The sequence below is a fragment of the Dendrobium catenatum genome, unplaced genomic scaffold (genome assembly GCF_001605985.2).
Source record: "Dendrobium catenatum unplaced genomic scaffold, ASM160598v2 fragScaff_scaffold_1492, whole genome shotgun sequence".
NCBI lineage: Eukaryota > Viridiplantae > Streptophyta > Magnoliopsida > Asparagales > Orchidaceae > Dendrobium > Dendrobium catenatum.
In genome coordinates, this window is record NW_021319954.1 from 532511 (window position 1) to 546818 (window position 14308).

At 35.3% G+C, this 14308-nt stretch overlaps 1 protein-coding gene across 1 annotated transcript; it reads right to left on the reverse strand.

Annotated features, from left to right (window-relative positions):
• Positions 1-4953: 4953 nt before the first annotated feature.
• Positions 4954-11301, reverse strand: LOC110109250 (the record flags this gene model as incomplete). The annotated part of the gene is given in 2 exon segments (XM_020840220.2): positions 4954-5526; positions 11139-11301. Coding segments are annotated over 2 exon segments (523 nt in total), but the record flags the coding sequence as incomplete, so codon positions are not given.
• Positions 11302-14308: the final 3007 nt, after the last annotated feature.

Genomic DNA, 14308 nt, shown 5'->3' on the forward strand with positions numbered 1-14308 from the left:
ACTCCATATCATTTTAACATAAAGTTTAGGAATAATAAAGGTAATCATTTATTACAAAATTTTATGAACATGAAGATTATTTTATTCTAATTTTTATCATAATAATTATTAAAATAAAATCTTATAATTCTTATTCTTGTTGCCATATAAACCTGTACCATGACACAACTCTCCTTGGCCTATTGGTTGAGAGCTTTGGCTTTCAACTAAGAGGTTCAGAGTTCGAGTCTATGTGTATGCGTTGTGATGTCGATGAGTTTGCCTAAATGGCCTAAAATGTACCAAAAAAAAAAAAAAAAAAAAAAAACCTGTAACCATGCATGCATAGCATATATGTTAATGTATGTATATTTATGCATGTAATCAAGTCATATAAATCAAACTCCATATACATTACTAATATTGATTTGCGGAAAGAATATACGTCGGGTACGCGTTTTGTAAATTCGCGTCCGAGCGTTGTAACGAGAATTCAGCGCACAAACAGAAAAGAGAATAATGAACACCATAATTTTTACGGGAAATCCAAAAAAGAAAAAACCACGGGGCCATCGCCGAGTTAAAAATTCAAGCTATGTTTGCAAATTACAAATGGCTGTTTCGGTCCACAAAGTCAGGGCAATCAGATTAGCAATTCGTTCTTCAGCAAGTTTACAAAGTTTTCTGCAGAATCGTCGTTTCCCCGAATCCAGCAGAGTTCTAGCGTATTCAGGCGGGAGAGAAGAGCTCCGGCGGTGGTCGAGGAGGAGAGGATTCTCCTTTTCCCCTTTCCTCCTCTTGTTCTTCTCTCTCTCACTTGAGTCCCCCTCTTGTGAAAAAAATGAGGGCTCTATTTAAGTTTTTTCTGGAGTGGCATAAAACCCGTAAATAGGTGTGAGATCTATGGGAGAATTGGGAGTGGTTTGAAGGACGGCCGATATTGAATCCTTTGATCATGCACGCGTCGTTGGACATTTGAAGGCCTCAATGATGTCAGGAGATTTTGGCGATCTTGGGGCTCGTTGGATTTCCGTCTCGTTGAGCTGCTCTTATTCGAGTTAAGCTCGTTAAAAATCGGAGACCGGTTGGTACTCAAAATTGCGATTTGAACCTTCTACATAGCGCTTCGGGTCCTTGATTCGGACCCATTTGGGCTCGGATTGGGTCGAATTTGGTGTCGTTGGGTTCGTATTTCCGAGACGCTCAGTTTGACTATAAGCTCGCTGAAATCGGAGTTCGAATGCTCTTGATTTTAATTTTTGAAGTTTCCGATTAGATTTTGCCCCAAGATTCGTGCTTGATCAAGATAATTATCTGAGAATACATCAAATATGATTTCAAAGAACTTATACTTTCTTATGCGTTTGTTCTATCATAACATTTTTACATTCTTTCATATGGCATCATTCAAACTCATATGTTGCACATAATTGATTAAGTCATAGCATATATTTAATATGGACGCTTGTCATCATCATGTAAAATATAGTGAAAAATGATGTCATGATGTATGCCATCATAACATTTAAAATAAAATGATTTTTATTAAAAAATGAGTAGTTTTAATTATTTAAAAATGTCATTTCAAATTGATTTCAATGTTTAACACATTATTATTTCATACATAATGGTATTATATTTCAAAATATTTTATTTTAAGGATCTTTTTTATAATAAAGGCTAACTAATATTGTAAGTTTTTTAGATAATAAATTTCAAATAGTTGTGTTAGATGCCAACTAAAGAGAAGCTTATTATATGAAAACAAATGTTAAAATAGTAAATAAAATTCCTTTTTACAAAAATATTTACCTATAATTACATCTAATTCATAAGAAAATTGGGAGATTTGTATAAAAATACATCATATAGTTTACTTTTTTTTTTCTTTCTAATAATACTAAGGTGAAATATCACAAACATTAATGAATTTCAAATAATCATGAAGTATACTCCAAAATTAATTATTTTTATTAAATAATATAAACTATGATCCATTTTTATAAAATTACTTTTTTTTTACTTTTTCACAAAATCATCAAAATAATTATTTTTCTTTGGATGCATAAAATCTTAATAAGAAAACTACGGTTATATATTTTATGAAAAATTGGGAAGCAACCCTTCTTAAATATCTTTAAAAAGAAGGAAAAAAAGTATTTTTGGACTTCTAGAATGATCATTTTATTTTCTTAGATTTTTTTTTTTAAATTTTTTTTTATTTTATTTTCTTAGATATCATCACTCTAATGAACTCATAATTGAGCAATTTTGAGATTGTCATATTTAGCTCATCACGTAAAATTTAGATAACATTTGGCCTTATAAAATATCAAGAAGTATCAAATTATGCTTATGATTTTTTGACTAAGGCTTCGTTTGGGATGGCTTTCTTATTGCTTTTTAAAACAGCTTATCAATTTAAAAATTTGTTGAACGAGAAATTTTTGTACTATAAAGCATTAAGAAAGCAGTCCCAAACAAAGCATAAAACTGATTTGAACTCTAAGCCAATTGTTCTTGGTATCATTGACTGTCTTGGCAAATGTACTATGTCTATTATAAGTTTATTGAAAATGGAGTTCAAATGATATTGGAGTTAATTTCCAAAGTTTTTTATAAATATTTTTGGGTACTTTGATAACTGAAATTTATGAAATTTTCAACATGACCTTCTTAGGCAATATGAACTAAATATATATTTTTGGACGACACAATATTTAACATCTGAAATTGGAGGGGAAAATGATGTCTCAAGAAATTTTCTTCCGAATTAAATTTAAAATTATATGAACTATTATTTCAACAAACTTAATTGAATTATGACACCAAAAGGGATTAATTTGAGTCCGTTAAACATTTGAAGTAACCCTAAACATTTCAAAACATTGATTAAAGGATTAGATGATCTGCAAATTTTGCATGCTTATAATTAAATCAGATCAATCCCGCATAATGGGGTAAAGGCTAGATGTTATTATTGTTGTTGTATAGTTGAATAAAAAACTACTCAATGTGATGAATCCAAGAAGTATAAGAACACTTGATTCTGACATCGTTAAGACACTTAAATGCTCAATGAATAGTCTATAATAAAAAAAATTCAAGCCATCATAAGCCATCTGATAGAGTGTTATGAAATTTTAATTGAATTTATGAAAGTGTCACTTCAAAATGCTATAAAATGGACTATCATTCTCCACATAAATGAGAACTAGGTTTAGCTTAGAAAGAGCTTTGAGATCTATAGAACTCTAGAGCTTAACTCAACATTCGATGCTGACAATCACTGTCAGTCACAACCACCCCGTGATTATCGTCATTAAACTATCGTCACTCGACTGTTATTCAACATCATCTAACTATTGTCACTCAACCATCATTGCTCAGACGTCGTTACCTAGTCACTATCATCCGATCATTGTCACATAATTAACACCATCCAATTACTACATCTCGAGCATTCTCTCTTACATTTATAGGAATACAAACATGTATAACATATTTTATAATTCCGCATTTTACAATTGTTAGGAAGAGTGGGATCTTAACTGTGGTTGTTTTGGAGCCTTCTCAGTTGGTGTAGTTGTTCTCATCCTTTGATTAACTGGTTTGTTGTGGAGGACCGTTGTAATCAGTGGCTTGCCTCATGTGGGGGGGATTTTGCTGTTACTGATGGTAGGATCGAGCGGCTTGTGGAGGCTCCAAATGAAGCTTTTTGTTATTTATATTTGAGCTCGTTTTGTCCTAATTCCAATTTTGGCCTTCCTTGGCTCAACCGCTTTGGTTTTAATTTCATCCTCATTTCTTTTTTATATTATTGGGTTTATCTCACTTGTTTTTGGTGGTGTAGGTTCTTGGCTCTCTTTTTCTTTTGTTTGCAGGAGGAGCGTTGCTTGGAGCAGCTGTTAGTTTTTGGGAGAAAGACTGGCCTTCATTCCGTTATTCTGATCTTTCTTTTTTGGATGCTTTTCCTTAGCATCAGTAATTTATACTTAGGTTTCTACTTTTTTTTTTGTTATGGGGTGTCCTTGGGCTCGATAGGTTTACTTTTGCTTGGTTTTGTTGCTCTTTGAGCTTTAGTGAGCCGTTGCCCCCATATTTTATTTCGTTGTAATTGGTTCTTTCTTTTAACACGTAAACCCTTTCGGGGCTTTTGTTAAAAAAAAAAAAGAGTGGGATCTTACAACATTTCTATCTAATTTGATCATTTGATATATTTAAAGCCCATGGTTAGGGACATTAATATTCGATACGACCCGAAAATTCTACCTGAACCTGACCCAAAAAAAATTGGGTAAAGGTCAACTCAATAGAAAAATTGGCTGGGTTCGAGTCAACCCGAAAACTCAAAATTGACATGGGTCAACCCGTAAATGTGTTCGTCCAGTCATCCTATATTCTGTCACGCTCGTCTGATCATTCGTGCCCATGCATTCGTCTCGTCATTTGTGTGCATGCATTCAACTCATTGTCTGAGCTCGCGCACTCGTCCCATCGTCTGCGCTCAAGCATCGCGGTTGTGCATCAAACTCGCCACATCGCCCTCTTGCGCATCGCGCTCGCTCTCAGATCACACATTCACACCCTTATGCTTGCGCATCACTCCTTCTCGCACTCGGGTCAACGGGTCAGCTTGGGTTGATCAGGTGTCGGGGTGGGGTGGGGTGGTGTTTGGGTCCATATTTCTAACTTGATTACCAAATCAATTCGGGTTCGAGTCAGGCGAGTTGAAGCCAAGTTAATTTCGGGTTGGAACTGAACTCGACACGAGAACTCATTTTGACACCCCTGCCATGATATTTCATATCCAGGTTTTTCATGTAAAATTTTGATGTCTATTGCAAATTTTTTTGTTATCAATTAGTATTTGATCTTCATGAAAAGCTATCTAATAAAATAATTCTCTCTATCATCATGAATTTCATATCCTAGCGCATGACAACAACCATTCCCATTTCATAAGTTAATATCTAATTAACAAGGTTAAGACCCTTTATGTTTTCTAAATTAAACCAAAAATATATATGCATAACCAACAGCATTTCTGACAAATTTCTGCTACTATGTAAAGATAACTTTTAAATACTGAGCTGACCAAACAAGCCCTATGTCATTTACACAACAAAGTTCTGTTTCTAATTATTTCATTATACTACGGCATATATAGAATGAAAGAGTAAAATCTTACTGAATGGTGCTGGAGATGCTCTCTTCGGCAATTGTAGCATCAGTTGCCGGCGGCAGCCTCTTTTCAAGGGACTTGGGTATGTCAAGGTCATCTTGAGCACATCGCTGCTGCGGGTGTGAGAGAAGGATGCAAATTTGGCGAAAAAGGACTCGAGATAGGCCTTGTCCGCTCTCAAATATGTAGCCTTCGTACTCGCTGACGTGCTCGAGGGCGTCGACCAGTACATCGTATACCTTCTGTGGGCAGTTCTCAGGGCCTGGCTTGTCATGGAGATATAGGACATCCAAGGTGAAGACCTTTTGGTTCACTGGCCATTGATGCTGTGGAAGAATAGATGATCTGCAGTAGATGAGCATCTGAAGCCAGCATGACCAACTTGATGTTAATAGTGTTGTCTTCTTCAATGAGTAATGAATAAATAATGTTTATGGATGTTTGCTGGTCTTACAATGAAAGAAATGAAGTGTAATATGGGAGAAATTATTCTGCGCGGAGGCCGGACGCAGCTCTCTACGTCCGAAGGCGAATTAGATGCAGCCACGTCAGCGATACCGAGCCGTGCGAATGTGTGATGTGGCGCATTTTGATTAGTCTCCGGACGGCGTTCGGCGTCCGCACAGAATAATTAATTGTAATAGCTATATGTACTACAATGAAAAAAAAGTGTTTTTTAAGTTAATATAAGGGGTGGTTTTTATATTGAAATGAATTTAACTTAAAAAAAGCATTAGAATGGAGATTTTATTTCCTATAAGGCTTTGTAAAAAGTTGCAGTAAAGTTGAAATATACATTGCATTCTACATTACAAGCAGGGGTCAATGTAGGAGTTTTTTGAATGAGGGGCACTATAATAAAATTGAGTTTTGTTGCCTTGAACTTCATTTTAGATTATGCTATTTGAAATACATTTTTTTCAACACAGTGAAACTCGATAATTACTGGTCGACATTTGCAGGTTTGTGGAGAATGAAAGAGAAAGATAGCCATGTGCAGGAAAATAACTTGCAAGCTTAGTGATTACAAAAACTAAAATGCTTAATGCACTGCATAAAAAAAAGACAAAATAAACAGAAAAGACAAATGTACATTGAAAGTTCTGATTTCTTTTAAAAAGGGCCTCTTCAGTGATAGCTTTTACCATTAATAACTCCGTTTTCATAGAAAAGTTTGACCATATGGCTAATTCCTTTGTCCATTTCTCCCGTTCGAACGGCCGCTCTGCCTCACCCACTACTCCGACCTCTCAACACCCGTGGGAACATCCCACGCACAGAACTCAACCTGCAAACCTGGCCACTACTCCGGCGCAAAATCACACTATCAACCCGCGTGCTCCACTCCAACCAAATACCCACACAGTCGCTTCCGTTTTGCCCCGCGCACCTGCTTTGACGCGCGTCTCCGGCAACCCAACTGCCTTCTATTCTTTATCGCAAGAATACCTTCCACATTCCCCGTTATCTCCTTCACTAGGCTCTAATACCAGTTTGTTTAGAAACTTCTTGGAGGAAAAGAACTCTTCTTGCTCTTTCTTGGATGATAGGGAGAGAGTCAGGGGGGGTATGAAGAGGTTGGAGGGAGAACGAAAGCACACAAATTTAATCTTTATTGATTTGTTCTTGGGAGTCCCAACTATTACAGCCTTATACACCTTTTTACAGACACTAATGGCAATACAAGGCTACACAAAAAACCTAAAGAAAATACAACAAAAACTAACAGTTTAGTTTCAAGATGGGTGACTTCTCAATTACATGTATTGTTATCTATATGCCAACTAATTAGCAAGGGCAATCTGATTAACAAACATATGAAACCTTAAACAATTCAAATTCTTGCAGTTTCAGGAACCAAACTAGTAATGCTATATAATGACCTAAACCAGCAGGTCCATGTTAAGTTTCTTCTTTCGTGAAAGGGGTTAAGTTTCTTATTTCAGTTGCTAATTATCTGCAACCAAGCGGTACTTGAAATAATAAGCACCATATACTTCTAATATCACTTGTGAGTCATCTAGATATCATTTTTTAAACATAAAGAAGCTAATTGGTGGGCGCTTAAGCAGCCTAAGGTCATCACCAACCGAGCACGTTACACGCGTATGCCATCTGCCACCAACTCCAATCGAACGCAAAACCCCGCAACAATTTTGCGAGGTGAACAATGCGACGCACTCATTATTAATTTTTAAAAATTAATCATTTATAAATGCATTTTTTAAAAATTTAATACATTCTTTTATGTAATTAATTTATTTTTTAATATATTTATTAATCTATAAATGCATTTTTTAAATTAGGTTAGTCATTTTTTAAAATTAATATTTTATATAATTAATTAATTAATTTTATCGAGTAAGATTTATTTTTGTCAACAAAAATTATAAATATGTCTAATTTGAAAAATTGATAAATATAAAAATATGATTAAAAAAAAGATGATAATATGCACAAAATATTCTTTTTTTGAATTAAGAAATAGAGTTCGGTTGGAGATTACTTAACTGCATTTTGGAGTGTTATTGTATTTTAGAGTGGAAATGAATTTTACGGTTGGAGATGGCCTAAGCACCAAACGGCATAAAAGCCATCTCTGACTTAATCCATGCCTAAAACACCACTTTTGCGCTATGAGTGCTCCAAAGTGTATCTGAAGCTAAGCTCGCAGCAACCCTACCTGTGGGGTTCTCTACTCGCTTATCTATTCTTTTTCTTTAACTGATTTCTCCTTCCTCACGATTTCCCTCAACATCCACTGTGTTATTGGAACACCTCAATAATCATTCTATTCTTCCACCTCATTGTGCCAATGAAAAACTTCTTTGTCTCTCATTGCAGTAATTTCTTCAACTTCCTTTTGATGTCCTTCTGTCCACTTGGTGGACCCTATTTTGAATGAGTGTCCACCTCTTCAATTTGCTCTGCATCTAGTACAAATATTGGCACATGTTCTCAAATATAGGTTTCTTTCAAAAAGCATATCTCCTCAGATATCCTAAAAATAGCAAATGTTCTTAGATCTGTAACTTTTTTCAATACATGATGCATTAAATGACACGAACTTGATGATTAGACTAATTGTCCTAAGTTAGGATATGTTGTGTTGATTATTTTGGCAATTTTCTACAAAGTGATTCAATGTTTGGACGCAGTTATGGATTGCACCGAGCAACTTAAAATGAATTATGTTATTAGAGATTCTAAATCCAACATTACGGAGTCAATTAAATGAAGGAAATATTATTTACACTCCATATTGCTAGGTGATGCATAACTAATATATTTGAAGGCTAGATTATATAATTTAGGCTGCAAATCATTGATTATTGAGTTGAAAATATGGAGGTGGGTGGCATCATGGCATGTGACTTGTTAGATTATCTTGTGCCCTTTTGGATATTAAAGACAATTCTATAACTTGTCTTTACTGCTTATCTAAATGATATCTCATCATCATAATTTATTTATGGATGAGGTCATAAGATATGTTATTTTTTATATTTTTGCCTCTTGTATTGATGCCATCTTCCTTCAATTCGAATTTGGTGACTCTATTTATATGATGGTGGTATACCTTTTATAGCTCATATGACTGCTATTGTTTATTGCCTTTTGGAGAAGATGTCTATCATGTATAACAAATTCATCTCTTTCATGTTCTTCAATCTCAAGTTTATTTCCTACACTTACTGAGATTCAAAGAGAGAAATTCAAGACTTTTCGCATTCGTTCAGCTGCTTAGAGGTATTTCAATGATCATTTTGAACTATTTCTTTGCTATGATAATGGTCAGAGGTGGTACATTTTACAAATGAAGTTACCCTGAAGTAATGCTTCATAAGGAGGGCATCAATGAAATATGTATTCATCCCCTTGACAGGAAGATGTCCGTCATTTTACAAACATAGCCCTATCGCCATGAGCTTCTCCCCTTCTATTAGCCCATTATTAGCAAAGTAACGCTCCACCCAATACACCCAACCCAGAGCATCTTCCCCTTCAAAAACTAATATTTTCAACCTCCTTGATCTCACATCCATACACCAATGGCTTCTCCCTTCGTCAGTTTCCTAATGGTGTGATTCTCTACCTTCCTCCATTCCCCTTGCTAATTTGGCCCCCATGGTTCAGCCCAATCACTACCTCCCCTGGTCCACCTCCCACCCTGCCTAGGTGGTCTCCCAAAAGGTTTTGCCTCCACCCTTCCTACTGCCCTTTCTTTTGGAAACCTCAACCCACCTACCATCAGATCCCCCCATGGTGGTCCTTGAGAGTAAACACTCTCCACTTCATCATTGTCTTCCTGAATTTTGTTTCCCTTTGGTTCAGCCCTAAGATCCGCTGGTGAGGCTTTCAACTACATCTCAATCATCTTCTTCATCATGTTTTTCAAGTTTTCAAAACAGTTTTCCATGGATGAGAGCCTTCCTTCCACGCCAGAATATCTTTCTTCCATTCAGGCCTAGATTTGCTCCTTCTCGCCTTCCAACACGTCCATCTTCTTTGCTACCATTCACCTCTCTCTAATACCAATTTGATAGGAAGTGGATGCAAAGATTTGGGGAAAACGTGGCTGAAATTTAATTTCAACAAACCAGAAAATTGCCACAAGCAAAATAGGATGAAGAACATGCAAGAACACTTTTTTATTGAAAGATTTATGAAAGAAAGACAAGATACAGTTGGATCTTCAATTAAAGAGGAATATCCGGCTCTCCTAAATCCCTAGCTGCCGGCTAGAGCCCTCTCAACCTAAAAAATTCTGAAATCAACCAAAATATAACATAACCCTAATCCTAGGGTAAACAAAACTACTTAAAGCATACAATATAAAGCAAATACCAAAACAACCCTTCAAATTTGAAATTTTCCTCCTAGCCACCCCCTCCTTTTGAATTAACCCTTGGGCCACACAAGAGGGACCGAAATCCCTTCCCTATCAGCTAGTTCTCGCTCTCCTTGGTTTGTTCGATATGAGCTGGACTACTGGCTTCCGCGCAGAAGTGTTACGTGCGTAACAGAAACAATGCATCTTCTATGGCCTCATCACCAGAAATTGTAAGACAAACGCTATTGAGCAAATACAAGTTAGACTAAATCAAGATGAATCCCGACAACTTTCATAATAATTGCATTGTTTGGTTGTTTTACCTCCTTCATACTAGGATTTTGGTTCTACAAGTTTAAGTAATCATATTCTATAATTGATGTTGAATGTCCGTTTGAATTATGTAGCATAATTTTATTTATTTATTGTTCTTTGCTTATTGGATGTGGTTGAGGGAGCAATAATTTATATGAAGTGCTCGCAATGCTTGTGAATGGGATAAATGTTAACTAGTAAGGGGAGATGTTGCCAGAATTTTTATTAAATTAAAAAAATATCATCGAGAGCATAATAATAATTCATTAACCAGCTAATAAATTGGCACACATATTCATTGATAATTTATGATGATGACATGTTAAATAAAACATAAGCTAAATTGAAACCAATTAGCATTTCTCAGCTTTAGCTTTTTCAGAAACCAAATGGCTCAACCCCTCTTAAAAAGCTTAGCTTAATTTAACTTAAGCCTCAAACAAGCTATAATGTTTAACATGAGAATGAATTGACCATAGGAAAAAGATGATTCCTTAGAACCAAAAAGTTCAAACAAGGTTTTAGATATACCAGATAGACCTATCAAGATAATGTTCTAGTTAGACATAGACCAATAAAAAAATAAACTAATTTTAGAATACTAAAGCAGCCAATAGATTTGATATTAGGAGTAACATGCTACAAAACAGAAGCCACGACAAGGAAGAAAACCTCAAAAGGCTGAAAACAGAAATTGCTAGCGTGAAACAAAAAATTGCACGCAATCATACTAAACAGCTACACACTAGTATAACAAAAAAGTTGGAGCAGAACAAGTGCCAGTTGAAAAAATATTAGAAGAATAAATTCTGTAAAGAAACTTGCCACTCTAAGAAGACGACCCTGTGCACGAGAGTTCTTTGCTTCTTGGGTTGCAATTCTAAAAAGTTGAGTGAGATCTGCAGATCCATATGATGAGGCTGCTGCAGTAAGGGATTGGACTGCTCCCATTGCAGCACCAACTTCATTGCTGAAGTCCTTCCGAAGCTGTGGAGCCAAAAATTGTGAGATTTACATGTCAGAAAGTGAACACAAGTCTCAACCAATGTAGTTTAAATTTGGTAATTTTAAGAAAGTTATCTTACTATACATGTAACAAAAACTTTATGTAATATAAACTTCCGATAGAAGCACAGCAATTGCTTAAATTCCCTTTTTGTTGGAAGGTTAAAAAAACAATACGAGAAGAAAGACAGTAGTAAACGACTGCATCTTTATTGAACCGTCTTCCTGGCACAAGCATATATCATGTATACATGTATACAAGCATAAAAAAAGGAAAATGATAATAAACAAAAACATCCTCAATAATGAGTCATTATAAAAATAATAAATAGTATTATAATTAATTAGCCAGCCCATGTAATAATTTAGATATGATAATACTTTGATGGATCGGCCAATTTGATTGGAAGTGAATAAGAAAGTTTCCTAATCAAAAGGATACCATTTAGGAAGGTTCTTAATCAAAAGGGAATTGTTTAGGCAAAATTTTAATTACAATTGGAAGGGAATTTTTTAGGGCAAGAGATCTAATTTGAATTCAAAACCTAAGAGAAAATTATTTAGGGAAAAGGAAGAAGAATTAAAGGGGGGTTGTTTAGCAAAATTTTAATTACAATTGGGAGGAAATTAATTAGGGAATAAATTTAATTTGAATTCAAATCTGAGAGGGATTTATTCAGAGAAAATGGACTTATTTGGGAGACAATTATGGGAGCCTATTTAAGGCTAACTATTGGGTGATTTCATATTATGTTTTGGGAGTTTGTTGTATTTAGTTTATTGTTTAGGTTATTTGGGCGCTAGCTGACCGCTAGGGATTTCGGAGAGCTGGATCTTCCTCTCGAATTGTATCTTACATTTTTCTTCATAGTTTTTTCAATAAAAATTGTTTTGGGATGTTATCCTTCCCAATTTCTCGTGTTTCAACCGCTGATTTTTTGTGAAAAGTGCATCCATTTCCTATCAAATTGATATTAGAGCCTAGATCCGGGTACCTATGGCGCGAAGAAAGGTAGAAGTGTTGAAAAGGGAGATCGGACACTTGAAATTTGATTTTGTAGAAAAGATTTCATGTTTCGAAAAGCAATTTTCAGTCATCCATGAGAAGATCGATGAGAAATTTGTCATCATAAAGGAGATGGTAAAGAAGTTGCTTGAGGGTCAATCCAAACCAACAACATTAGAGGTGATAGCCTCGTTTACCGGACAGGAAAATGGGAGAAACCCTAATATAAGGATAATGAGGGAGAATTGGGAGCTGAAAATTTTGGGGAAAGAAGAGGAGATGCCATCTTTGAAACCACTTCCAAGGAGGAAAAATGGAGTGAGAATTTTGGTGGAGCTTCCCAGTTTGGAAGGAAAAGAAGAAGGAGAGAAGATAGAAGCACCATATATGGTTCAACCACTCCAACAGGAATATTAAGAGGTGTTCCAGCCAGTTCATGGGTTGCTTCCTCCGCGAAAACATGAGCATGCTATCATTTAGAAGGACTGAGTCTCACATATCAGTGTTTGTTTGTACCATTCTCCCTAACTCAAGGAGGATGAGATGGAGAGATTGATCAAGTAGACGCTGGAGGCAGGGATCATTCAACCTAGTGACAGTCCATTTTTTAGTCTAGTGCTATTAGTACAGTGCTTCAACAACAGTTTTCTTCGTTCCACCTTGAGGACAAGGTGACACTTTGGAAGGAGAGTATTGATGGACATGCTGATTTGATTGGGAGAGAATTAAGAAGTTTCCTAATAAAGAAGAAACTATTTAGGAAGATTCTTAATCAAAGGAGAATTGTATAAGAAGATTTTTAATTACAATTGGGAGAAAATTTTTTAGGGTAAGAGATCTAATTTGAATTCAAATTCTAATAGGGAATTAGTTAGGGAAAAAGGAGGAATTAAGGGGGATTGTTTATGAGAGTTTTAATTACAATTGAAAAAGAATTAATTAGAGAAATAAATATAATTTGAATTCAAATCTGAGAGGGATTTAATAAGAGAAAGGGGGCTGATTTGGGAGATTATTATGGGAGTCTATTTAAGGCTAACTATGGGTTGATTTCAGATTATGTTTTGGGAGTTTACTGAATTTAGTTTATTCTTAGGTTATTTAGGATCTAGCAGGCGGCTAGGAATTTGGGAGAGCCCAATCTTCCTCTCCAGTTGGATCTTGCATTTCTCTTATTATTTTGGGGCATTCTTCTTCCAAAATTTTCGTGTTTCATCCACTAATTTTTGTGAAAAGTGCATCCACTTCCTATCATACTTCCCTACAAATTCAAGGTGGCATAAAAGATTTCAACTTGAATTTGAAAACAATAGTCACAAACTCATTCCAAAAAATTGGCCAACTTTCAGCTTTAGAGTGACTTCATCAGCAAAACCTAAAGAGAGAAAAGTAATAATAAAAGATAGACTCGGAGAACTCCTATATAAATCCTCAAAATAAAAAAGAAAGAAAAGGAAATAAGATTTACAAGCTAAAAGGGGTTCTAAAACATTGTAGTCAATATACGACTCCACCTTCAAATTGAGAACCTTCATCTAAGTGAAGTATGTATGCTCATCCTTTTCCAAGAGTAGGTGAGATTGGTATGATGTGAAGGCAGGCTTGATAGAAATTGATCACTTTTTTGCTGACTTCACAATACAAAATCTAATCTTCTACATATTTATTCTGTTCACTAGGCCGGCCATCCGAATGTAATTTGAAGAAAAAAAAAAACCATCCTTGAAACTTTGATGGAGAAGATATGGTGAAAGAGGATAATAGAATAATGTATTTTCTTCTTTCGCATATAAAATACTAAGGTCATTATGCTTGCAAATGAATTTGGCATTATTTGCGCGAGGATGACTCCAAAAAAATTCTTGATATCCACTAACTCGCAGCAAAGAAGAACCCAAATTGATTGTGGTAGCAACAAATCTCATTCTTAACTATGATATTCAGGAATTTACAATTCTCAATCAGTTGGATGTTAGACTGGTCC